General features: G+C 38.1%; 5 protein-coding genes across 7 annotated transcripts; 3 read left to right on the top strand and 2 right to left on the bottom strand.

Annotated features, from left to right (window-relative positions):
• Positions 1–5,566: 5,566 nt before the first annotated feature.
• LOC132794520 (solute carrier family 53 member 1) lies at positions 5,567–19,483 on the bottom strand. The gene is given in 10 exon segments (XM_060805033.1): positions 5,567–5,757; positions 5,759–5,824; positions 5,882–6,007; positions 6,009–6,125; positions 6,294–6,463; positions 7,429–7,623; positions 9,327–9,965; positions 10,025–10,574; positions 11,732–12,158; positions 19,332–19,483. Coding segments are annotated over 9 exon segments (2,028 nt in total). The 5' UTR covers positions 11,801–12,158; positions 19,332–19,483; the 3' UTR covers positions 5,567–5,661.
• Positions 13,411–15,067, top strand: LOC132794523 (motile sperm domain-containing protein 2). 2 transcript variants are annotated; one of them, XM_060805037.1, is made up of 4 exons: positions 13,411–13,543; positions 13,792–14,253; positions 14,315–14,803; positions 14,863–15,067. In XM_060805037.1, exons 2-4 carry the CDS (start codon positions 14,166–14,168, stop codon positions 15,015–15,017), a joined length of 732 nt encoding a protein of 243 aa, XP_060661020.1. In that variant the 5' UTR covers positions 13,411–13,543; positions 13,792–14,165; the 3' UTR covers positions 15,018–15,067. The 2 variants fall into 2 exon arrangements, with proteins under 2 accessions (XP_060661020.1, XP_060661021.1); XM_060805038.1 differs by having other exon boundaries at positions 13,439–14,253.
• On the top strand, positions 15,265–22,743 carry LOC132794521 (motile sperm domain-containing protein 2). 2 transcript variants are annotated; one of them, XM_060805035.1, is made up of 7 exons: positions 15,265–15,747; positions 16,761–17,246; positions 17,317–17,555; positions 20,722–20,791; positions 21,037–21,140; positions 21,206–21,517; positions 21,595–22,743. In XM_060805035.1, the coding sequence occupies exons 1-7, from the start codon at positions 15,657–15,659 to the stop codon at positions 21,802–21,804; spliced, it is 1,512 nt and encodes a 503-aa protein (XP_060661018.1). In that variant the 5' UTR covers positions 15,265–15,656; the 3' UTR covers positions 21,805–22,743. The 2 variants fall into 2 exon arrangements, with proteins under 2 accessions (XP_060661018.1, XP_060661017.1); XM_060805034.1 differs by having other exon boundaries at positions 15,271–15,747; positions 21,580–22,743.
• LOC132794525 (uncharacterized) lies at positions 22,027–22,743 on the top strand. Its single transcript, XM_060805040.1, has 2 exons — positions 22,027–22,162; positions 22,221–22,743. Exons 1-2 carry the CDS (start codon positions 22,081–22,083, stop codon positions 22,340–22,342), a joined length of 204 nt encoding a protein of 67 aa, XP_060661023.1. The 5' UTR covers positions 22,027–22,080; the 3' UTR covers positions 22,343–22,743.
• LOC132794522 (regulator of chromosome condensation) lies at positions 22,731–24,962 on the bottom strand. The gene is made up of 3 exons (XM_060805036.1): positions 24,768–24,962; positions 23,909–24,617; positions 22,731–23,844 (listed from the first exon to the last, which is right to left on the bottom strand). The coding sequence occupies exons 2-3, from the start codon at positions 24,576–24,578 to the stop codon at positions 23,021–23,023; spliced, it is 1,494 nt and encodes a 497-aa protein (XP_060661019.1). The 5' UTR covers positions 24,579–24,617; positions 24,768–24,962; the 3' UTR covers positions 22,731–23,020.
• Positions 24,963–25,027: the final 65 nt, after the last annotated feature.

Below are 25,027 nucleotides of genomic sequence, written 5' to 3'. Positions count from 1 at the left end.
TTTGATTTTAATTGCGTCTATAGAAATTTAATATATTCTAAGCACAAAACAATAATTTCTTTTGAAATGTTTAGTGAGACATTGTAATAAAAATTAAACAGAAAAATAACACCGTAAACAACTTAGTTTCAAGACCGCCGTTCTGCTTATAAAATGCGTTAGCACAAGAAGCATTAAACTTTGATATTTTTCTTTGAACAACAACAAAAACAAGTCTCTAAGGAGACAACACACATTGTGTGCTGAGAGTAAAAGAAGAAAGACAAAAACAGAGCTTACAGCTTATTTGCATCGAATGAACTACTGAACATGCAGAGCAAAACAAATAAATACGAAAATATAAACATATGCATGATTGGAATAGTCGCAAGAACTTATATATAAATCGCCAGGATGTTGTCAGGATGTTACCATATATGCTCGACTGACAATTTTCAATATATTTTGTCGCTGTTTTCTTTGCTTTATACTGTGGGTGGCATTTTAATGATGTTCGTGAATCGTGTTCGCACGTAATTCGTTACAGTGTATCTTTCTTCAGTGGGCGAGAAATCAAAGAAATATCATTACGATTTAATAAAGCACGTGTTATTGATTGATTGATTGATGGTGAGGCTGGCAATCAAAGTGATTCCAATGCGCGAGACAACGAATTGAATTACAAAAAGCCAATTGTGCTTAAGGAATTTGATATTTAAAGCGGATTGTTTCACTTTTTTTTTTAATTTCAGAATTTCAGCTTTGCCAATTAGACACTTTGTGTGTACGATGGCAAACCACAAATCCGAATTACGAGTGGGTATAAATGGGCAAAATGTGATTGCAAAAATGCACATAGATTGGGAAAGATTTCCAGGCAAATAGTCACACACACACACGCAAAACAATGTGAATTTCAAAATAGAGCACAGCATGGATTACTGAAAATGCAGTTCAAATGCGGAATGCAAATGCAACTGTCAGAGTGCAGATGTGGAGGCATGCATTTGATTTGTGTGGCATTAAACTGCAAAATTCGCTTTAAAGACACTTTCGTGTGTATTTGCAAGAACCTTCCTTCCACTGTCAATGATTGTATTTATTTTCACAGCAAGCAATGTGTGTCCATGGTAACCGCTGCAGAAGGCGTTGAAGCGAAGGTCTCAGTGCAGAGTGCAGAGTGCAAGGAACCGACAACTGGCATTTAATCAGCAGCATTATTCGAAGCGTTGATGCCGAGCGTTTATCGAGCACATTGCAATCACAATCACACACACGGCTGCAGTTCTGCAACAAGACAAAGGCAGCGCAACGTTGCGTATACGCAATTTGCACACTCAATACTTTCAATGTTCAGCAATATAACGCATACGCAAGGTTGACACAACAAAACATTCAGTTGTTGTTGCGAGCATGTCAAATATGAATAGAGAAACTGGAAAACATATTCACAGTGAGAATGGGAGCGGGAGGTTGATTTGTATATGTCGTTGACATACTGAGATTTGCCCAGTTTCCTTGTTTTGTTTTGTTTACACGTCCCAAGCAGGCAATTCCATCCGCATGTGTGCCATTCACATATGTACGTGTGTGTATGTATTGTGCATGCGTGTGCGTCTGTCAAATCAATGAAAATCTGCTGTGACAGCAACCGAGCAGCAAGAACCCAGCAAGAATACGTGTTAAAACCTCAGGCTTTTTTTCCGGGGTTTTCTTTTGAATTTTGATTTGTATTTGCGTTAAAAGCTCAAGCGTCACAAACACCAAGAAAAAACTTGTTCGCTTTTATTGTACAGGTTAAGTAATGTCGGCACAAAATTCGTCACAGCTGCCGCTTTTCAGGAGGTTCAGCAATTCCATTTCCAGCCAAATTAAAGTAGCGACAATCCTTTATGAATGTGCCTCAAGCGTTTGCTTATCAAAGCAGACACATCTTGTTACCCACGAAAAAACGGCGTTGTAAATGTTGTTAAGTGAAGACCAAACACATTAGAATACACACATTCACTCAGATGTGCGCTGGGCAATAAAAACAAGTAACAAAGCTACAGTCGATTGTGCTCCATTGTGGTATACTCAGTACAAGTAAAACAGTGCGGTATTATTCTTAAAATATACCAAATTCATATACTAAAGAATATTAAAATATACCGAAGATTATATTTGGTATATCGATATACTATTATATTCGAAATATATAAAAGAGATTAGAATCTACAAGATTGTCAACCAAAGCAACTCTGTCTACCACAAAAATACTAAAATCTACTAAAAATAATGTATTTGGTATATTTGGTAGTATATAGACATACTATTACATTCAAAATCAATTATAGAGATGGAAATACACCAGATTTTCAACCAAAGAAGCTCTGTCGAGTGTGCTCGTCTGCTCGACTCAATACAAGCAAAACAGTGCGGTATTATTCTAAAAATATACCAAATTAATGTGCTCTAAAAATACCAAAATACCAACTGTATTTGGTGTATAGATTTAACAGCTATCTATCAGCTATCTCCTTTAATTTTAATTTGCGATCGGCCAATACCATTTTTCATATTTTTGCCATATTTTCTGAGGACACGAAATTCCTTTTTTCCATATTGTAGAAAAACTCAAAGGTTGTTTCACTTTAAAAATTGTAACTTAAAAGCACATGGTCGCAGAGTTGTACAATTTTTACACAGAGCTTATGATAATTGACACTATCTATAAAAAATATCGATGTTTGCTTACTACTGCCCCCTTTATGTCGGGCCGGGAACTTATTGAGCCGTGTGATACTATTACATTCAATATGTGTAATAGAGATTAAAATACACCAAATTGTCAAGAGTCTCTTAGATTCAGTGTTTCTAACAGACATAATGAGATGACTCTTTATTCCTGTTGTATGTATATTTCCTCGTGACACGAAGTTATAATACCCTTCTACCCTATAGGAAACGGGTATAAACACTCAAAAATGCCTGCTTATCTAATCTAATGGGCCGAAGGGCATCAAAGGAAGCACAGTTTTGAATGTCGTTGATGGCCATCAATGTAAATTCTGTGACAGCTGCGCCCAGCTGGAGGCCAACTGAACGTATCTATGTATTCAAAAAAAGGGATAACAAAAATAATATATACATTTGAAATATATGAAATCTCTTCCGATCTGTAACCGAGCAACGCGCACAGCACGCACAATTTTAAGCGCAAAAGGTTGAATTTGCATTTAGCCAATTTGAAGGTAACAGCAAACATAATTGCAGCTTATCTTTCCCCCGCCACACATTACACAATTAACTACATACATCCTAAAAAATAAAGAAGCCTGCTGCTGGTTTTCTTGGAAAAAAGTCAAAACCAAGCAAGGAAGATATAAAAAGAAAATTCACATAAAGCAACTGTCAAGAGAAAAGGCAAAGCTAAACAAAATATATATATATGTTTAGAATATAAAGTTCTTTGGCAAATAAATTTTGTTACAGTCATATCAAAAAACTGAAAGGGGATTTAAAATTCATTTCAAGTGCTTCACCAAAACTGTTTATTTATATTTTTGTTTTTAAAGAATTTTGTGGTCTTTATGGAAGCAAACTAAATGCCTTAATGGTTTTTCGCAATTTAGTTAAAGCATTTTGGGATTTAAATACATTTGCCAACATCCGTAAAATGCATTGTTATAAAGCACAATTTTGTGTGTGTTTTTTTGTGTACGAGACCCAAAGGCACAATTTGTGCGGTTTTGTCGTGCTCGAATGCTGCGGCTTGCCATTATTTTGAATTATTTACACCAAATGCGTATATTGAAATCAATTTAATGCTGTCGCTTTAACTGTTTATTTGCAGCAATTTATTACTGCAATGTGGCTGACGTGGTCATAAATCAATAGCACATCAATCATACGCCATGTTGCGAGCAAGTGAAACATTTCATATTTTTTGACGAGTTTTATTTTTACGCTCAAGAACATCTTGTAAATAACACAAAGTTAACTACTTGTTTTAAATTCCATTGCATAAACTATTACGCGAAAATATTGTAGAATAAATTAAAAGTATTTTCTCAGGCAAGTTAAAACTGTTTTCCATAACGAAAGAATTCCCAAGTTCCTCCTGCTGCTGCTGCTGCTTATTATGTTTAAGTGTGTTGATAAGTAAACGTAATGTGAATTTAAACTGTCATTTAACAGATTATTGTACAATTTTCAGTAAAACAAAAAAGAAAACGAGAAAATTCTCCGACTAAGTGGCAAAGCCATCAATCAATATCAAATGAAAGCAGCTGCGACCAGGCTTTAAATCGAAGCCAGCACAGCACAGGCAATATTTCAACAGGCAGCTCCCAAATGCAATCTCCAAACGAAAATAGCTTTAAGGAACACATACAAAATACATGTCAGATGTGTGTTACATAAGAGGCTTCTTTGTTCTCGGCAAATGGCAACGAGCTTAAAGTGGACCAAAATTCGCAGTACTCTTATGGAATTATTTCCCTTTGTGTGTTTGTTCTATTTTAAATGAATTCACGCAAAATAAATACCACACACTCTGTGTGGCAAAATATAAATACAATGGAAAATAAGTTTAGATGATTAGCACTGCTTGAAATAGAAATTCAAGACTGAAGCAATATGAGCAGCAGGTGTTATCGATGCCACTGCATTGGTCTTTGCATACATACATTGTGTGACCAATAAATAATTGTTGTTACTGTAGTTTCTGTGCTGTGCTGATAAAAATCAAATACACACTCGTAGATTGGCACAGTAGCTCGATAAGCAATGAACGATGTTCATAAAATGTAAACAGAAGCAAAAATCATTTAAATGCCAAAAGCTGAAAAACATTCATGTTTTCCCATATGCAATGCCCGCTGCAAATAAATAAAACTATGAAGTGGAACATTTTCTTATTAGTTTTATGACATGGAACGGTCCATAAAGTTAGTTGTTTGTTTGGAAAATTTTCTTATTCAACTTACCTCAAATTTAGTTGTACTTACCAAGATTAGCTGTGTTTATAGAGAATCTAAGGCGTGACGTAAAGTTGATTGTTTGCTTGGACAATTTTCTTATTCAACTTACCTTAAATGTAGTTATATTGCTTACCTCTCAAACATGCCATAAAGTTGATTGTTTAAAAAAAATTTCTATTTCAACTTACCTCAAATCAAATTTAGTTGTTTTACTTACCTATCTTAGCTGTGTTTATAGAGTGTCTAAACCGTACCATAAAGTTAATTGATTCTTGTAAAATTTTCGTACAGTCTTACCTCAAATTTAGTCGTATTACTTATGTACTTACCTTTGCTGTATTTATAGAGTATCAAAGAGTTGTTCATTGTTAGCATTGCAAAAAAGTAATGTTGTTATTTACGCATTTCCATGTCCCTGGCAACAATACTCAACTGTAACTGCCCACAAAAAGCACAACACAGAGTTGCTCAAAAATAATGTCGCATGAAACGTGCTGCAGCTGGTGATGATGACGACAACGACGAGGTTGAACCCATTGACACGTACTGCTCATCATGGCAGTTCAATTGAATCAAGCTTAGTGCCCCACACACACTCAAAAACCGCACTGCGTTTTGCTGTTTGTTTCTTTTTATATATATATTTACGTATACTTAATATTTGTGCACATAGAGATAAAATGACTGAGGACAACAACAACTTGAAACTCGCTGCACACTATGCACACAGATCCTCAACAGATTCGCCTTGCAGCAGTAAACGCTGCTGTTCATGCTTCTGCTTCTTATTGCCAGACTTGCCCCCCAGAGCCGCCAGCGGCCTTGCCACGCCTTCGATTCAACACGCCATCCGTGTCATCCATCATGCGCAGTATTGTTGTCTAAGCGAGTAAACATTTTATGTAAACAATTTGCATAGTTTATTGCTGTTTTTTTACCTGATCAGAACAGTCCATGGGTGCCACAGATATGTCTCGCACTGCTCGAAACTTGCCCACATTGTTGAGATGCTCGTTCTCCAGGCGAAAATAGTTCCAAATGAAGCGACGAAATACCTCGAGGGGGACTGAGTATGGTCATCATAACGTCACCCTCGATGTAACCCGCCTGGATGAGGCTCATGGACAGCGTCCAACTGAAACGCAATATTAAATCCTCAATTATGCCAAAGTAGTAGAAGCCCTGAGAAGAGAAGAGAGAAAAAGCGTAATGGATGCGTTGAAAGATTGTTTTACGTGCCGTCCCACTTGGACAAATATTTATTGCCGCCATTAGAGGGACACCATGACCATCGCCAACAACCACGATTTCGAAGCGTTGGCGACGAGGCCAAAAGCGCACTCAACTCACCGTCGATGAATAAACGATTTCCTCACGCAAGAATCGATTTTCACCCGCCTTCGCATCGAAGAGTCCCCAGTCCATCTTGATGTCCCATATGTAGGCATAGCACGACGAGAATAGAGCTGCTGTTATCCAACAGTAGAACCAAGGATTCTCCTTCGACTGTGCATAGGTATCTAACCAAAAGAAGAGAAGGAGAATATGTAAGAAGGCTACAGTCGAGTGTAATCGACTGTGAGATACCCGCTACCCATTGTGAAGAAAAGCAAAACAGTGTGCTAATACCCTTAAAATTTACTAAATTAATTTACCGCAATACTAAAAATACCCTAAAGGCACTGGTATATTAATATAGGACTGCATTCAAAATATACTATAGAGTGGAAGATATACAAGATTGTCGACGAAAGAAACCAAAACCTGTAGTAAGTAGGTATTGATTTTAAAATACACGAACTTAATATAGCGCAAAAATACTAGAATATACCAAAAGTTATATTTGGTATATTGTTAAAGTACTACATTGAAAATATACCATAGAGTACAAATTATATCAAATTGTCTGACAAAGCTCCTCAGACTCTTAGTAAACCGGTGTTTTTGACCATACAAAAGTATTTCTTAAATAATTTTGTACAATTTTTCTCGCAACCAAATGTTTAGGAATCATAAAAACTATAGTTATTATTATATGTACTCTAGCTTAAAAATTTTAATTCCGTTATCGATTAGCGGGGCCGTAAGTGAAAATGTATATCTCTATTTTTTGTAGTCTAGGTGACGGACGGACAGAATGATGGACAGACGGGCATGGCAATATCGTCTCGTCTGTTGACGCTGATCAAGAATATATATACTTTATAGAGTCGGAGCCTCCTTCTGACTGTTATATACATTTCCTGGAAGCACAAAGTTATAATACCCTTCTACGCTACGGGTAGCGGGTATAATGTGTATTCTACGTGTTTTTGTGCTGAAATAAAATTAACATGAATTTGCGGTTTGGCCATGAAGGGAAACTCTAATTGGCAGCGTATCATAAACAGCACGCATAATGAGCCCCAAAAAACAAAACGTGGAGAGTTTTCCTTTAATGAACCCTCTTCGCTCTCTCGCTTGATGGTATTTTCCCTTTGCTTACCCGTTGTAGTGTGAAATTTGTGCGCAAAGATCACAACAAAGAACGAGGTCGCATACTTCGCAGCATTCACGAGGTGGGGAAAGGATTCCTTTGTGTCCCGATAGCGACGTATGCATTGAGCGAACCGAAAATATGCCGGAAGTATGGCCACAATGGGATGCAAAATGGACACATACTGCACACAATGATTGCCAGCTAAAAGTATATATAAATATATAATAAAGCACTTTCAAAATATATTGAATGTTACCTATTGTGAAGTTTCTTAATTGAACCTATTAAATAAATGCATAATTTAATAATAAATTCACTTGTCAATTTACATAATAGATACGATATAATTGAAAATAATTTTAAAAATTGAATTGCGAAATTACAAATAAATAATTCTTTTCACTCAGATGCTTAAGTCGTATAGCAACATTTATTTTGAAGTATGTGAAAAAATAAAAGCGAAGCTTTTTATTGCGAAAACTAAAGTAAAAAATTAATGCAAATATTTGAAAACAAATTAAATAACTTCCATAGCAGTATTTAAATCTCAGAGTCTTGAGGCACTCAGCATATAATTTGTATTATTTAAAAAACGAGAGGCTTTTAAATAATTTAAATTATATTTATCTGTTGGTAATTAACATAAGAAATTGGATAACTGCCAATTGAGAACTATAATTCAAATGACTTAGAGCAATATAATACAAATAATATTATGAGTACCTCAAAACACTCATAGATATTAAAGGACTAACTTAATTCTATTTATTATTAAATTGTACAGCTCAATTCAAATTTGAATTAGGTAATGTTAAAAATGAAAGTCATAATTTTAAATTTTTAACACTTTGAACTTTAAATAAAATTAAAAAATTAACGTGAAATATTTTAAAACAAATTTCATAACTTTAACTGAAAGCTAATTTCATTATTACTTCGAGTATTTAACAAAATACTATTTAAATTTTACAGCGAAATTTTGGTTTGGGTGAAGTAAAAAATTAAAGGCATAATTTTATAATAAACATTAAATAATTAGATTGTAAAGTTAACATTAAATATTTGAAAAGAAATGTATAAACTTCAATTAGAGTAGATGACTCAAATTTACAAATGAAAACACTTAAAAAGATTTAAAGTTAAGGCATAATTTAATAATAAATAACTCCGCTTGCTCGCTAAGCTTCATACATCATACATAAATTAGCCAACAAAATTAACATCAAATATTTGGCAACTAGCTTTGAAATTCTATTGAAGTAACATATTCTATTGAATTGTATAAATTAACAAATTGAACAAGTTTTACTGAATTGAATAAATTAAAATATTTGAAAGCGAAATTATTCGACAGAAGTTGTTTAACAATTAGATAAGCGAATAAATTAATAACTCCACATTTCCGCTTACGCTTTAAACTAAATAAATGAATTTCAACTTTTCGTTAATGAACTCAAATTTGAATTCATATACATATTTCACCAAAAATTAAATGTTAAGCAATTTCAATTCAATTTGGCGCAACTTTTGCATTAACTTTTAATAACATTTTTAATAGCGTTTACATGTAGAAAATGTGTAACTTTTGCGTCGAAAGTAATTTTGCGATTTACTTGCATAAATTAACAACGAACTGAATAAATTAACTGCCAAAGTTTGCATCAAAATTTAAGTTGAAACGAAGCAAAACGAATTTACGCACATGCTTCTTCTCCCTTGGAAGGATGTAATAAACTGCATAAATTAACAACAAAAAGTTGACTTTGACTTTAACAAACTTGAAACACTTTTGGGTATTCTTAAATTCTTAACTTTTCATTTGGGAAATTTAAAACGGGTTGCTTTAAATTTAAACCTAAAATAAAAATTGAAGCAAGACAAGGATATCATTTTACTGAACTCACCCTCGCCAGCCTTGTGCCACGTGGGATTGCGACCAAAGAAGCAGATGAGGAATGGAATATCCAAAAACGCAGGCACCATACTATTCAATTGATCCGCCAGCCAGAAATCGGCAAAGTTCACAAAGCAAAACGGCGCCATAATGACGCGACTCAATACACGAATTGCCCAATAACGTGCCTCATGATGAAACGTCTTTGTCGGATTGAGCAGAAAGGCAACCATTAGAGTGTACAGAAAGAGTGGAGCTGCATATTGTGGAATGCCCAGAGGTTCACAGAAGATGTAGCAGAGCACACAGCATGCCCAAATGACACCAAAAACCGAGGCAATCTCCATAATGTTCTGCTCGGAGAGATGATTGCGTGGATCGAGTTCGAAGATGAGCACATGATTGACACCCGACGAGCGCCAACCGTAGACATTGACACCCCACAAAAAGAGGCATTCGGTGATCAAGAACGGAGCACGAAACATGCGCAGACCAACCCGCCAATTCTCACCAAAGCCATAGAACATGGCAGCGATGATGACGGTGAGAAAGAGCACGACAAAGGCGCCGGAGAAGAGACCCACTTTAAAGGTGGTCCAAGGACTCTGCTGCTCACCCAACGGCGGCACGCGCAGACGCTTCATGGCACCTGTAAAGTTAAGAGAGATTTTAGAAATATATTATTTTATTAAGTATTAGATTACTCACGCTGCCTGTCGCCACCCTCAATGTCCTGTGTCACCGCCTGCTCAGTTTCCTGTATCAGACGATCAATGTCTTTATTCGTATAAAAATGCGCCGCCTCCACATGATCTGTTCGCCAACGTGCTCCATAATCCACGCTCAGCAGCTTGTCGTGTTTCTTGAGAATCTTGCGAAAACCGGTGAAATTCAAATTCTGATAGTTTTGCAACAGTATCAGACCCAAATAGAATTCACTAAATGCCAACTTTAGATCTTGTATCTTGCGTGCAGGAACATTCTTTTTGCCCAGCGGTGTGCGTCGCTTCCACGCCGGCTGCTTCTTCACGTGGCCCATTTCCATTGCCTCTGTCAGTTCGCTGCGCAGGCTGCCGTATTTGCGCGTAGCCTCCGCCATCTTCTCCGAGTAGAAGGTGTTAATCTTGGCCAGCTCCTTGTCGCAGTAGTGAAAGAACTCCTCGTCGAATTTAGCAAAGTAACGCGTCAGCATCTCGCGATCCACGAGTTCCGCTGATGGCGATTGCTCGATGGCCGCATACAGCATAGCCTTCATTTCCTATAATATATATTTTAAAATTTTATTTAAATTTCACTAGCAAGGATTTCGTACATCTTGTAAGTAATACCACTAATAATGAGCTACTGTTCATTGAATTTTTATATTGATTTATTGTGAACTTTTTGGGATAATCTTTGAAACTTTTGGTACATATGGAAAATTCGGTACTTTTGCAGTAAAACTGGTATATTTTTGTTCCTATTTATATTATTCTAAGTAAGTACATAAACTAAGGTAGGCAATATTTTTGTATTCTTAACTGTTTGATATATAATCGTAGGTACTTTTGGTTCAGATTTTGCAACTCTTTTGGTAAAATGGTATACTTTTCCTCATTACAACTCTGGATTACTAGCTGGAAACTTATTGCGAGCTTCGCTTCTTTGTGTCAGATGTCATATGTTATATATCTGAAAGATGTGACATTCATTATTGGTACATCGGGCCACTTTTTTCCTAAGGCATGTGTCCCAGTCTATTTTACATCTTGTAATCCTTGAAAATTATGTAATATTTATATACGTATTCATTTATTTTTTTAATCTAGAATGAAATTTTATGAGCAAACCATTTAAGAAATATCAAAAAATTAGCAATTGGCATATAAATCTTGTCCTTGGCTTTGTTGTTAATTAAAATACATTTCAAAAATCAATTTATTTAAAATATTGCAGTAACAAAAAAAAAAGAAAGAATTTTGTTTAATAGTGTGTTAAACTTTTACACAAATAAATATAGTATTCATAAATCTCCTCTTTCAATTTCGTTTATATAAATTATTTTTAAATGAAAAGCTTCGAGGAAATTTGCATTTCCAATGCGTTTTCAAAATAAAGAACACACTGTATGCATTTACTTTTCAAACACACTGTAATGCCCATACTGTGCTCAACTCTTTGGCCTTTGTTTACGTTTGGCGCGAGCAAAACAAAACAAGCGATTGCCAACGCTTCGCAAAGCGCATGCGCCAAATGAGCGGCGCTGTAAAAGCTCTCGTTGGCATTTTGACAGCTGGCTGGCCGTTTTTCGCGTGACGTCACCAGCCAAGTGACAGCTAGGAAAAGCACAAGCTTGTGTATCCATCGGATACATATTTTATTTTCCTATTTTTTTCTCATCAACAGTTTTTTCGCACACTTTTTGTTGGGTTTTACCTCGTAATTGATGTATTGCTTGCGCCATTCTGGCGTTATATGTGCCGTCAAATGCTCGGCGAATTTCATCTTTGACCACTTAATTCCTGCCCGCTGCTGCACTGCATCCACATGGACAGCGACAAACGACAATCGACGGCGTTTCACGCGCACGTTTTCACGTAAACAACAGAACTGGGCCAACGCAAGCGAAAGTTTCTCGTTCGATGGTCTCTGAATGCCAGGCTATGGCAATGGTAGAAATGCTTGATGAGAGGAGAAGGTGGAGGGAGGAATGCGGAGCGGTGGCCAAAGGAGCTTTTGATATGTAAATGTTGTCGCTGTTGCTGTTGTTGTTATTGTCCTCTGCTGTCATTCATGGCATCATTCGCTTCTGACCAATGTCAACATAAACAAAGTGCTAACAATTGCGTGTGTTGCCAACTGACTGAATTGTTAACAAATTCAATTAGTTTTTCGCCATAGTTTTATTTAATAAATGCGAAGAGAGTTATTTTTAGCAGACAAACATTCATTTTATTTATTGTGCAAACATATGTTAACAATTATTTTGAGTGTTTCGCGCTTAGGTAATTATAACATACAGTAAATAAATGAATATCAATTACATATTTAATTAGCCATAGAAACGTCTAGACAACAAATAAATAAAACATGTGCAAAATTAATTTTAATTAGCAATATTTGTAAAGAATTTTTAGTGTAGTATTAATAATTTAAAAGGAAAAAGCATTTAATGTTTAATTTTCAAGATAATTACACAGACAAAAATGCTTACCATACAAATTTGTTGATATTTAAAAGATAATATATGTTATATCTATAAATATTATGAAACAGTTATTAAAATAAACGTTGAAGATAATTTTTAAATTAACACGAATTAAAAACTAATTCAGTGAAACTTTTATTTTCAGATATAAAATGATCAATAAAAAAAGTAAGTAAGTAATAAATATAAATGTAATATAATAAACTAGTTAAAACATAAATTACATTATTATACAAAAAATTAAGTAATATGAAATCACATTTAAGAGCTTAAAACATTAAGATTTTTCAAAATTACTGAAAATGATTAGAAAGATTTTTATATGTAGTCTCTATAATACATATCAGGGAAAAAATTAAAGAGATTAGAATTACATATCTAAAAATAATTAGATTTTATTCGAGATAGCAATACTTATATCCACAAAGTATTAAGAAAACAAACTTAAGAGCTTAGTAGTCTAAAAAATAAATAAACAATAAAAAGGTCAATAACAATATTACAAAATATCTGAAGATGATTAGTTTTTAAGTTCTTTATAAACTCCATAATACAAATACAAATTAAGTATCAAGTATTAAGAAAAGAAACTTAATATCTTTGGAGTTAAATTAAAATAATAAACAATAAAAAGGTCAATAAAGAATTCACAAAATATCTGAAAATTATTAATTAAAAAAGAAAGATAAAAAGCAACACATAAATAGATTACTTGTATGTAAAATAAAATAATTTTGAAATAACATTAATACGCAGCATATTTAAAGCCCGTCAGTCCCCAGATAAGTTCATTTATCATGGGTAAATAAATGATTAATCATTGTAGACGAATTAAATTAAATTATCGTTCGACAGTATTGCTACGATTTAAATAAAAGCAACCAGCAAGCACAGTAGGCGAAAATCAGGTGAAATCATATCACTTTCAGGGAAAAACTCGTTTCAAGATAAGAACTCAAAGAAATTAAAAGTTAAGGCGACCATTCCACAAACTCCGAGTACATTATGAACTCGGCACGGCGGCAACAACACATGCGAGTGTAATAATAATAAAAATCAATTTCCAAACTGTTTTCATGCTGAAGAATCCACACGACATTCATTCGTTTACTCTCTCGACTCTCTCGCGATCCGCTTTTGTTCTTATCGCAATTACTGACTGCTCCCGGAAGAACCCCTCGCCCCTCGCCCGACGCCATTCCCAACGTCTCTGCCCTCCAACGATTGCTGTCTGTTTGTTGCTCGCGTAATGTAGTTTTTGTTTTCTGTTTCTGTTTCTGTTTTGTAGATTGATTAAAGAACGGTCTGCTGTTGTGGATCGGCCTGCCACCCGCATTGAGTTGCCTGCATTGATGATCGAGCAGCTCGCTCAGCAGCTTTGCCCCCAATTGAAAGCGTCTCGCAATCTGTAGCGCTGTAGCGTTTGCAGTTGTGTTGCTGTCAGTTCTTGATTGCTCGCCACACAGTCCAGTCATACACAGCTATCTCAGCTATCCACAACGATCCCCCACCGAGAGAAAAAGTGTGTGACAAAGAGAGCGCGCATATTCACTGATTAGCGATCGTCAGTCGGTTGCGATAAGTTCCTTAAGGTTTTCCATATAAATTCAACGTATTCGCCGTGCGATTCACCAGTGCAGTGTATCACAGCTAGACAACAAGATGCCGAAAGGAGAACAGCCCACAGCCGAGCAGGTTAACGAGGTGAAAACCCGTTTCCTCAAGAACCTTGAAGAGCAGCCACCAGCAGGTAAGCTCTGATAATCCTCCCGATCATTTCTCCGAGAGTTAATTTCATGCTCTTTCCGTAGTGCCCTTCCATCCCAGTGATCTGGCCAGAATCAAGGACAGCGATGTGTGGATCACACAGCTGCTCGAGGCCTACAAATTGGATGTGGAGAAGGCGATCATTCGCCTGCGCGAGAACTGCGAATGGCGTCAAAGCTTCGGCACCAACGACATCACAGCCACGAACATCAATCAGGAGTATCTGAATGATGGCGAAATCTATGTGCACAATCAGGATAAGGATGGCATGCCGCTGTTGATCGTGAACTTCTCCAAACACTCCAAGAGCAAGAATCACGATGATCTTATCCGTGTCATTGTCTACTGGGTCGAGCGTGTGCAGCACCAATACAACTATGAAAAGAAAATTACGCTTTTCATGGACATGACCGGCGCTGGATTAAGTAATCTAGATCTGGACTTTATCAAGCGCATCGTTGGACTGTTCGAAACCAAATATCCCAATGCACCCAACTATATTGTGGTGCACGAGCTGCCCTTCCTGCTGAATGGTGAGTGGGGAAGATCGAGTATTACATTTGTTTAACTATTTAAATTTTCTTTTCCTTAGCTGCTTTTAAAATTGTCAAGGGTTTCATGCCCGCTGAGGCTTTGGAGATACTGCGTGTGACCACCAAGAAGGACATCAACGAGTATGTAGATAAGGAGAACTGCCTCAAGAGCTGGGGCGGCAACGATGAATACACCTACAAATTTGCCGCCTAAACTAAAGTGTAATTGAGCCATGTAAATAATACGATACTTATTTATCTCAAGCAAGTCTTTTTTTTTCATTTTGTGCTAAGCTCAAAGTGCAAAGCTTGAGTGGATAGCTCGTGCTTGAAGCGCAAAAAGCTTTCACTCACTCTCGCTCTCTCCAGCGACAGCTTTCACTCGATGCGAACTCATTTAAATGCAACGGACAATCGATGCTGATCACGTTCCATTGCAGCAGCGTGGTGACAACGCGTTGCCCTTTTCAAGGGAGTCCACTTTATGGTGCTCCACATCGCCGTCGCACGTTCATCGACTGCCAAAGCAGAAGCAGCGATTCAATCGATTCACAGCGATCAAACGCCGTTAGTTAGCCTCGGCAGCTCGTGTTAAGCACTCGAAGTGACTCGATTGATTGTGTTTCGCTTGTTTTATTTTCGAAACCAGAATCTAATCGACGCATTATCGTGTAGTGCCGAAAAACTGGATTATCGATTATCGAGAAGCACAGCACAACGGTAGTTGCGATAAGCAAAACTCTTGACTGTTGCCTCTGCAAAAGTGCTGTGCGCCGAGTTCAACGTTTAGTTTGCACACAGTTGCCGTTAAATATTGAGTGTGTGTTGACCATTGTGCCAAGCAATCATCATCATGGGTGTTAAGGTTAAGAATCCCACGAGTGCCCAGATCGAGGAACTGCGCCAGCGTTTCAATACACAATACGCTAACTCGCCGCCGGCAGGTAAGCATTGTACACTTGGGGGCCCTGGGTTCAAACTTAGTTCAATCAGGTGTGCGTTCTAAAGCCCCATTGAGTAATAATGCATTATCTACATACACACAAATACCTGCTATACCTGTTTACCCGACAATATCGTTGCTGAGCGTCATGACGACTGCAAAACTATTCAAAGTCATAAAAAAAACCAACCGCTGATTACTTCAAATTCGCTGCGAAAACGAATCGCTTCGACTGATTGCGGAACGAACTCTGTTGGAACCAATTGTGCAAATAGAGGTAGCTCAGTTGCAGTTGCTGCTACTGCTGCAGGAAATGCATTTGTAAGGTCACAGTTCAGCTTTTGTCAGTCATCAGGCTTGGCATTCACAAAGTCCACACAGCTTATTATCAGGTGCCACAAGTCAGCTTTTGTCAGACACCTCCAGCAACAAGTGTTTCACGGACACAGCTCAGCTTTTATCAGCCACCGGCATGCACACAAGTTGTGTGACACAACACACACGGCTCATCAATCGAAATGAAATCAAATTATAGAAAGGTAGCTCAAATAAGCAGTTGCTTCAGAACCAATATTTAGCTTTTCTTAGACAGCAGGATTCTTATAAAAATAGAGATAATTTAAAATAAAAAGCTGCTTAAGCGGTACAGTTTAGCTTTTGTCAGACACCTTTTGGCCTCCTCAAACTCAATTATCAAGGCCACATCTCAGCTTTTGTCAGACACCTCGCTTGGCATCCACACAGCTTTTCATTGTCACAACCGGCTTTTGGCAGACACTTCGATTGGCGTCCACACAGCTTATCAGGGATCAACATAAAAGTAGCTTAATGAACAACTGCTATTCGCTCTACATTCACAAAGTCCAAACGGTTTATCAATTATCAGCTGCTGCAGAAAATGCAGTCCGCAGTTATCACCACCGACGATTAACAAGCAATCACCGATTAAAAGCGAGTGCTATTTTTAATCTACCCATAAAAAGCTAATCATTTATACCCTCTAATCACTGTTAGCTCCCTTCCATCACGTCGACCTTGCTCGCATACGCAATGAAAACTTGTGGCTTCAACGTTTTCTGGAAATGCACGATCTGGACATGGACACCGCGTTCACCAAGCTCTGGGAAACTTGTGTGTGGCGTCAATCGTATGGAGCCAACGATCTGCATCACAGTCAACTGAATCAAGAATATCTGAATCAGGGTTGCGCCTTTGTGCATAATCAGGATGTGGATGGCAAGCCATTGCTTATATTTCGAGTTAGGCTGCACAATAAATCGAAAAATTTGGATGAACTCATACGCATTGTCGTCTATTGGGTGGAGCGTGTGCAGCGTGAGAATCACTTGACCCAATTGACAATTTTCTTCGACATGGCGGGCACGGGTTTGGCCACAATGGATCTGGACTTTGTAAAGCGCATTGTGGAAACTTTTAAGCTCTACTATCCAAATGCACTCAATTATATCATTGTCTATGAGCTTGCTTGGGTGTTAAATGGTAAGCTTACAATTAAGAAAGCTTTTTACTCAGCTTGAGCTTTAATGACTTGCACTTGTATTTTTTGTAGCCGCGTTTAAGGTCATCAAAGCTCTGCTGCCGCCAAAGGCAGTTGAGATATTGAAAATGATATCGAAAAAGGACGTCACTCAATACGTGACCAAGGACAACTGTCTGACCAGCTGGGGCGGCACTGACGACTACGAATACAGCTTTGCGCCACCCTCCGAGTCGAAGCAGGCAGTACCCAAAATCGTGGCTGCAAATGCCGGAGACGCCGAGCAGCCACCTCAGGATTACGATAAGAAGGTAAGCTATATGAACTTGTATATAACGACTTAGAAAGCTACTAAAGTAGAGTGTGCTCGACTTTGAAATGCTCACTTTCAGTAATTACAAAAATATTTTGTTTAGCCAGAAGATGCACTTTATAATTTTAAATATTGTGATATTTTCAGTAATGTTGATAATAGTAAACTAAATTTTTTTTTTTATTTATTTCAAGTCAAATAAGTTAGTACTGTTAAATATATCTGTTGCTTATAATAATTTAATTGTTTTAAAATCAAGCACATAATTTGTATTTGCTGTCTCTAGCTTATACAGAAGCACAGATCGTACTAGACGAACAGATAGTCAGGCGATCAAAAATTTCAATATACATTGAGAATGTGAATATTACTTAAAATAATTTGAGGAGACAAAATTGGATTTCTTCTTAAAGAAAAACAATTGATATTAACATTTAAGGACTTTAAGATTCAGCTGATCGTATAGTTAAAGAGACAGACAAAGGCTGATTAATTGTCTTCTTCTATGAAATGAAAAATACTTCATGACTTTCATTTTCACTTGGCACTCAGTTGTAATACCCTTTACCCAATTGAAATGGTATAAAGGTATACTATGTATGGTATACAAGTATATGCTCACATGCTTAGTCCGATGTTTGGGTGTGTTTCCCGTTTTAACTGTCGTGCCCTAAACCAGCCGGAAGTCTGTCTATTAATTGCTTTTGCTTTTGTTGACCACGCGAGTCACGCGATTCACCTTTTGCGTCTCCCATTAATTGATTTACATTTGTAGCATGTATTGATTTAGGGTGCCGCACAACTGTTTGCGTGTCCTTTGCTATGAGTGTCCGAAACTAGTTAATAATAAAGCCATCGAGACCACATGGCGGCATTATAATCGCTATTTATAGTCATATTTATGTGACATATTGCAAAACTTTCGCTTTTCGCTTTGCTGGTTCTACTAAAATAGCCAGTGAAGCGTTGCGAGGCGTTGACCTGTGAAACAAAATGTGGAACACTCATGGAATACATTATAAATAATTCCCTGTGGGCAGAATGGGGACAGTAGCGGGGATTGGGTATAGATAGGCTTGACTATGACGAGCTTACTAATTTTGTCATTCACATTAGTATTGTTCAGCTCCTGTTCACTCTCCCTTTTACTCGCCCACTCACTTGCTTCCCTCTCGTTTGCGCACTCTGCTAATTGAATGTGAGAATGCAATGGACCCCAAACAGTTGAACAGCTGTTATGAGAGGCTGATCGTAGTATGAAAGCTTTTCTGTTTGCGTGTGTTTAATGTCGAGAGCTTTTATTGTTTGTCTCTTGCGTTTATTTTATTGTGTTGTTGCTGTTGCGGTATGTGCTTTTTTTAGTTGTGTTTCCACGTTTGCCGCGACACGACGACCACATACATACGTCATCAGCTATCGTTTTTAAAATCCAATGCAGTCGCGATATATGTGATATTTATACGGGTTGTGTGTGTGGTTAAAATACAACATCTACTACATTTTTGTGTTAGTCACTAAAGAGGAAAAAAAAAGAGCAGCAAATTAGAATCCACTTGAAATATTTATTCAGTCTTCAGCAAACATGCCTAGGGTAGGTGGCGTCAAACTTGCTGTATCTGTGATTGTTCGTGTGTTTCTGTGTTTGTGTATATTTAAATGTGTGTGCACTGTGTGCCGATCATGTGTATTGTGTGTGCTGCTTTTGCTAAACAAAGCATAACAATGAGGAATCGAATAAAAGGGAAATGAATTCTAATTGTTATTCAAGACATACAAGCCGTTTAATTAACCTCGCAAATCAATTCGTTATATTCCTGGTTCTACACTTATGGCAACATCTGACACAACAAACTCATCAATAATTCACTTGTTTCTATTATTTTTTTTTAAACCGTTCAATCTTTTCTTATTGAGCTAAGCACATTGCTGACTGCTATGACACCATGCAAATGCGATACATCTTCCAAGGTGATATCGATAAATTTTAGTGAAAAGCACAGTACGCTGTCTTGACTACGCAAAATGCAAGCAAAAAAATGTACACATATTTTGCATGTTTTGGTACTTATAATTCTTTATTAATATTGTTATTTTATGCAACACATGAGCATCTATATGTTTTATCAAAGAAAATGAGTGAAGTCAAGTAAAAAAAATAATAATAGTCAAGTAATTAAAGATAATCAAATTCAATTTAAACGTGTGCGCCTTATCAGTCTTAGGTAATTTTTAGGACATATTTTTAAATTATCCAAATGCAAAGTGCGGGCACATTTTCCCATTGCGATGCATACAACCGCCATCAGTCTTTCAGTGAAGTTCGATCGAACTTGGCCGGATTAAGCTTGTTAAAAATACGATATATAAACAATAAAATAAAAAAGCTTGCCTACCACGGTTAATTATTTGCGCTATCAAAGTGCCGAGCTATATTACCAAGGTGTGAATGCTTTAACAAATGCACAGTTTACTGTATAATTTCAAAATAGAACGTGTCCATTAGGAATTGTTAAATAAACAATCCTATTATTAGCATAAAGCGGCACAGCTGATTCTTGTCATGCTAAATGAATAGAAAAGCGAATGAAATCAATTCGCAAAAATGGCCTCAAATTGTGTGTGTATTTATTCAAGTGGTGCTCCAAGTGTGAGATGACACTTGTAAAAATGGCCGAGCTCAGCATTAATCGATTGAATGGCTTACCATCGTAGTGAGGGAAACCTGAGATGGGAAATGAGGCGACTCCCAGTTAACAAGGGGTTGTAAGGTATCATAATCTGTTGGCCAGCTGAATTGCTTGCAACTGTGTGAAGAAGGCATCTCATAAAGTATCATAATTCAAGGCGAGATAGTTTCACTTGTATCTTCTTAGCTGTAAACATCTATATCTTAGAGACTATAAAAGCGAAAGACATTAAATTTGGTGAAAATACTCTTCTTATCACTACACAGCTGAATATAATTTTAATACAACTTCCAACTTATCAACAAATTTCTAATTTAGAGACTTGCAACGTAATACACACAAAAGAAACCATATTCTGAATCAATTCTGAAAGTTTCATTACAAATGCTTCATAAAGACGAAGGTTATTTAGTCAAAGATGAGCACACTCCACTGTAGCTTTCGTACCTATTTGAAATTGAATTCTCTCATTAACAGGTTCACTTCGCCGAGATGGTGCTGCATGATACGAGCATTAAAGAACTGCACACGCCCTCGGATGGTGAGGGTGAGTTGTATTCCAATTTATAGAAAACTGTGGTATGCTTTATATATACTATACCACATAATGAATCCTACACAACATTGAGTCGTGTGTCAGGTACATGAAACTTTCTGACACTTGAATCTACTTAGATTCTTAGCATTTTCGTTAAATCAACAAATTTTCATACAAATTTCACACTGCTTAAAATTGAAATAGTAGAAATCACCTATACATATTTCTACTTGCGTATTGTGTTTGCTGCCTAGGTATGTTGCAATTGGAACCATCAGAAAATGTTAATTTTTGTCCACACACCGGGGATGCCAAGCTGACCCTCAAGAACATTTCACAACAGCCCATTGTCTACAAAGTGAGTCTTAAGTATATATCTGGTATAATATTAATCTAACTATATGTTATTGATTTCTCTTTTAGATACAAACCACATCGCCGGAAAAGTTTCGTGTGCGTCCACGTTGTGGCGTTATTCCGGCACAATGCGCAGTTGACGTCAGCATATGTCTGAAGTCGGATCATCAACTTAGCCCCGATGGCAAGGATAAGTTCCTTGTCATGGCAGCCGTGGCACCGAGCGCCGACTGCGGTTCCCAGGAGGTGGCCGACATATGGAAGGAGAAGGGCACAAATGATGCAGACGTGGAGAACTATCGTCTGGTATGCCGTCATTTGGGTAAATCCAAAGAGGGTATGGATGTTGTTCAATCAGGCGGCTCTCAAGCTGGTAGTGTAAGTAGTGCAGTTGTGAATCGTTAATGAATTCTTCGTAATATACAATGCAATAATTTCAGAAATTCGGTCCACAGGAATTACAGGAGCAGGCCAGAGAAATGTCAGCCCAATTGAGGCATACAAGAAATTTGCAATATGTAACATTAGCACTCATCGTGCTATTATTTGCTGGCTTTGGTTTTTTGCTTTTCGAGCGCATACATTTCGCATCAGGGGATTCGCAGGGATCTGCAGCGGGAGCTTGCCAACAGACGGCGCCGTATAAATGTGCCAAGCACAAATAATATTTACTGTCGCAATGCAATCTGACCAGGCTAGACGATGCCACTGTTAGTCACGACCATCGCAAGAGCAACAACAACAACAATAATAAGAATAATCCGATTAATGATAACCAACAAAACAATGATAAAGAGAATTGTGTGATTTGTGATTTGCGCCTGGAACTGGACTACATTGATGCTGAGGATGTTGGCAATGTTAACGATGATGATGACTATAATACAGATTGCCTGGAAGCGCTTCTGCTGGCACAGCAGCTGCAGCAGCTGCAACTGTCGATGCGCAGTGGTCGTGTGAGTGACAGTCAGATGGGAGGCGTTGCCAATGGCGGTCATCTGCTTGGTCTCATTGCATTCGCACGTAAAATAGCGCGCGTGCTACTTTCGCTCTCATTGTTATGCTGCATTTTGTTCCTCAGCTTCTACCTGGGCAACAGCTACGACGTTCACAATGGGCAAGCAACAGCCTCAGATCACCCTCATTCAGCAGCAGCATCAGCAACAACAGCGACAGACATGTCCTTGGTCAACAGCACCTTGAGAAACACATCATCAACCACCATTAACAGCAACAGCATCGCAATCAACTCTTCGGCTTCAGCAGTTAATAGCCATCATTCACCAGAAACATATTCCATATAGAGAGAGATCACCACAATATACAATTTAGTAATGTATATTATACAATATACAAGAGTCACAAGTGCAAAATTTCTCCAACACTCTTCTTAAGATTGTAATTTCAAAATTCGCTTGAAGCAGAGAGCTTCGAGTATTGTGTAGAATTTATCTTTGATCAACTTTAGCCCAACCCATCAAAAGGAAACAGCCGCTGGAAACAATGAATTTGTAGTAATTCCATGTACGATATATATACTATGTAAATTATAAACAATTTAATATTAATAATTAAACAAAAAAGTTGATTAGTTTGTAAATACACATTTTAATGAGTCTTTTTTCTTAGTTTTGTTTAGTTTTTGACACAACTTTCAACCACCTCCAAATAGAGTTTAACTATTTATATACTTATTGTATATAGATATTTATATACTATATAGATACTTTATTTAAACAAAAATCAATTAAATAAACATGTTTAATATTCAGTTGGCATTGTGAAACAAGTTTTCTGTTGCGCACGAGTTGAGTTCGTCGAGTAGTAATAAACAAATGTGGTTAATATGCAGGGAATTAGAAGTATTCGCTACGTTTCCGTTTAATTCTTCTTGCGTCCACGTTTAGCAGCTGGCTTCTTGACGGGCTCCGGACTGGAACCGCTTGTCAATGGCTCCCCATCATTGACGGGAGTAGTCTCTTTGTCATCAGTTTTCTTTGGCGACTGCTCCGCCTCCTTGGATGCCACCTCGGCAGCGCTGGCCGCAGCCTTTGTCTTCTTGCCACCGCCTCCGCTGGCTGCTGGCACATTCTCCTTCTGCTCCTCCTCTTGCACATCGGACTCGACCAGAAACACACTGTGCTGTCCACCGCCGGCAGCAAGCAACATGCGTTTATTCGCTGTGTTCTTACTGCTCACCAAAACCGGCTCAAATTCATCGTCGCCATCGCCAACGCCCAGCTGATTGTTGGAGCCCATGCCCCACGAATACAATTTGCCATCTTTGGTAATGGCATACGAGCATGCCTCTCCACAGGCCACATAAACGGTATTCCCGCTCAGCTCTTTGATGGCCACCAGTTTGTCAACCACTTCCTTGACATCGCTACCAATGCCAAGGCGACCATATTCGGGTCGTCCGATGGCAAAGCATTTGGAATTATTGTCCAGCACCAGGGTATGATGCTGTCCACCCGCAATCTGTTTGACATCCTTCAGATCGGTCTTAATCGGTATGAGAAGACGTTCGGCTTCCTTGGCATATGTCAGCTGCTTGTAGTTGTTCAAACCGACGGCCCAAATGATATCAGTCTGTGATTCCCGCAAAAAAGTACAGTAGTTGGTGGCCCAAACAGCCTCAAAAGGCTTGGTCCGCTTGATAAGCAGCTGATCAGGTCGCAGCAAATCACGTTTGCCTCGACGTCCTAAAGGAATAAATAAACATTACTTATATACAGAGCAATGCCATGACAAACTCTTCTTACTCACCCTCGCCACCCACTGAACGTTCCGAGATGCGTCCCAGCTGCCCTTGCTCGGCACAGCCCACGGTATAAACCTTGCCAGCTGTTGTCAGAATCACCAAATGATCCGCGCCCGATGCAATGCTGCAGCAAACGGTGCCCTCCAGCAGATTGATGGGTGTGCGCTTGTTGCCATCAATCGTCAGTCCCATATTACCGTGTGAGTCACGGAACGAGCCCCAGGCGTAAACGCGTCCATCCTCCAGCAAGCAAGCGGAATGCGAATCGCCCGCCGAAATGCGCAATGCTTTGCCAGGCAAATCGATGAGTGCTGGCGTTGATTCACTGCCCTCTTCGCTGGTACTGCGGCCCAGAGCGCCCTCGTCATTGCAACCAAATGAGTAGATGTCTCCGTTCTTTGTCAACACCAAGCAATGCATACCGCCGGCACAAATATCCACGGGGTTCGGGATGTCTTCCACCAGTGCCGGACGTTTGCGCTCCAGAATATCTTCGCCAAGGCCCAGTTGACCGGTGTCGCCGGTGCCGCAGACAAGCACTTGGCCAATGGTTTGACGACGCTTTGGCAACTCCAAATGGAATGCAATCCGCGCCCTTTTTGCTTTTGTGGGCTGCATCTCGTCTTTTTCCTCGGTTTCGTTATTGTTGTTTGCGAGTATCTTGCGACGCGGCATTCTTGAGCAATTTCGTATTATACGGAAGTCAGAACTTTTCTAAAACGTAAAAATTAAAACAATTTAAAAGAAAAACAATATAGTACTAAACGGTCGATTGCTTGAGCTTGTGTGTGTTTTTGTTTGTTTTGTAAGGTTAGGTCGATTTTTTTTTTGGCTGGCAACAAACAGCATTGCGGTGGTACTTACTTTGGAATTTAGATGTGATGCCTACTGTTTAACGAGGTGGCGGTGTGACTGCTTCAGTGGTTTTTTGGCGAGTGAAAAAACCATAGAGTCGGAATTTTGGTGGTTGATCTTAAAGATGTTTGCTAATCCAGCATGAAAAATGCGCGGGAAACACGATAAGTTCTGCACACAATTTGAGCTACCTGAACTGCGTGTGACCGTTTGTTGAATTTTAAAATTGGCCACTTTATTTTTACTTTTTACTTTGGTGATTGTAAGAT

The sequence above is a fragment of the Drosophila nasuta genome, chromosome 3 (genome assembly GCF_023558535.2).
Source record: "Drosophila nasuta strain 15112-1781.00 chromosome 3, ASM2355853v1, whole genome shotgun sequence".
Classification (NCBI taxonomy): domain Eukaryota; kingdom Metazoa; phylum Arthropoda; class Insecta; order Diptera; family Drosophilidae; genus Drosophila; species Drosophila nasuta.
Note: the sequence above shows the minus strand (reverse complement) of the source record. Positions and strands in the feature narration are given on the sequence as shown.

Excerpts from the sequence above, each read along its gene's own strand:
- LOC132794523 (XM_060805037.1), top strand. The coding sequence starts at position 14,166 with ATGCCGAAAGGAGAACAGCCCACAGCCGAGCAGGTTAACGAGGTGAAA. Across the intron at positions 14,254-14,314 it reads TGAAGAGCAGCCACCAGCAG|TGCCCTTCCATCCCAGTGAT; the intron begins GTAAGCTCTGAT and ends CTCTTTCCGTAG. Across the intron at positions 14,804-14,862 it reads GCTGCCCTTCCTGCTGAATG|CTGCTTTTAAAATTGTCAAG; the intron begins GTGAGTGGGGAA and ends TCTTTTCCTTAG.
- LOC132794521 (XM_060805034.1), top strand. The coding sequence starts at position 15,657 with ATGGGTGTTAAGGTTAAGAATCCCACGAGTGCCCAGATCGAGGAACTG. Across the intron at positions 15,748-16,760 it reads CGCTAACTCGCCGCCGGCAG|CTCCCTTCCATCACGTCGAC; the intron begins GTAAGCATTGTA and ends AATCACTGTTAG. Across the intron at positions 21,518-21,579 it reads GCGGCTCTCAAGCTGGTAGT|AAATTCGGTCCACAGGAATT; the intron begins GTAAGTAGTGCA and ends CAATAATTTCAG.
- LOC132794525 (XM_060805040.1), top strand. The coding sequence starts at position 22,081 with ATGCGCAGTGGTCGTGTGAGTGACAGTCAGATGGGAGGCGTTGCCAAT. Across the intron at positions 22,163-22,220 it reads TGGTCTCATTGCATTCGCAC|CTTCTACCTGGGCAACAGCT; the intron begins GTAAAATAGCGC and ends TTTGTTCCTCAG.
- LOC132794522 (XM_060805036.1), bottom strand. The coding sequence starts at position 24,578 with ATGCCGCGTCGCAAGATACTCGCAAACAACAATAACGAAACCGAGGAA. Across the intron at positions 23,845-23,908 it reads ACGTTCAGTGGGTGGCGAGG|GACGTCGAGGCAAACGTGAT; the intron begins GTGAGTAAGAAG and ends TTATTCCTTTAG.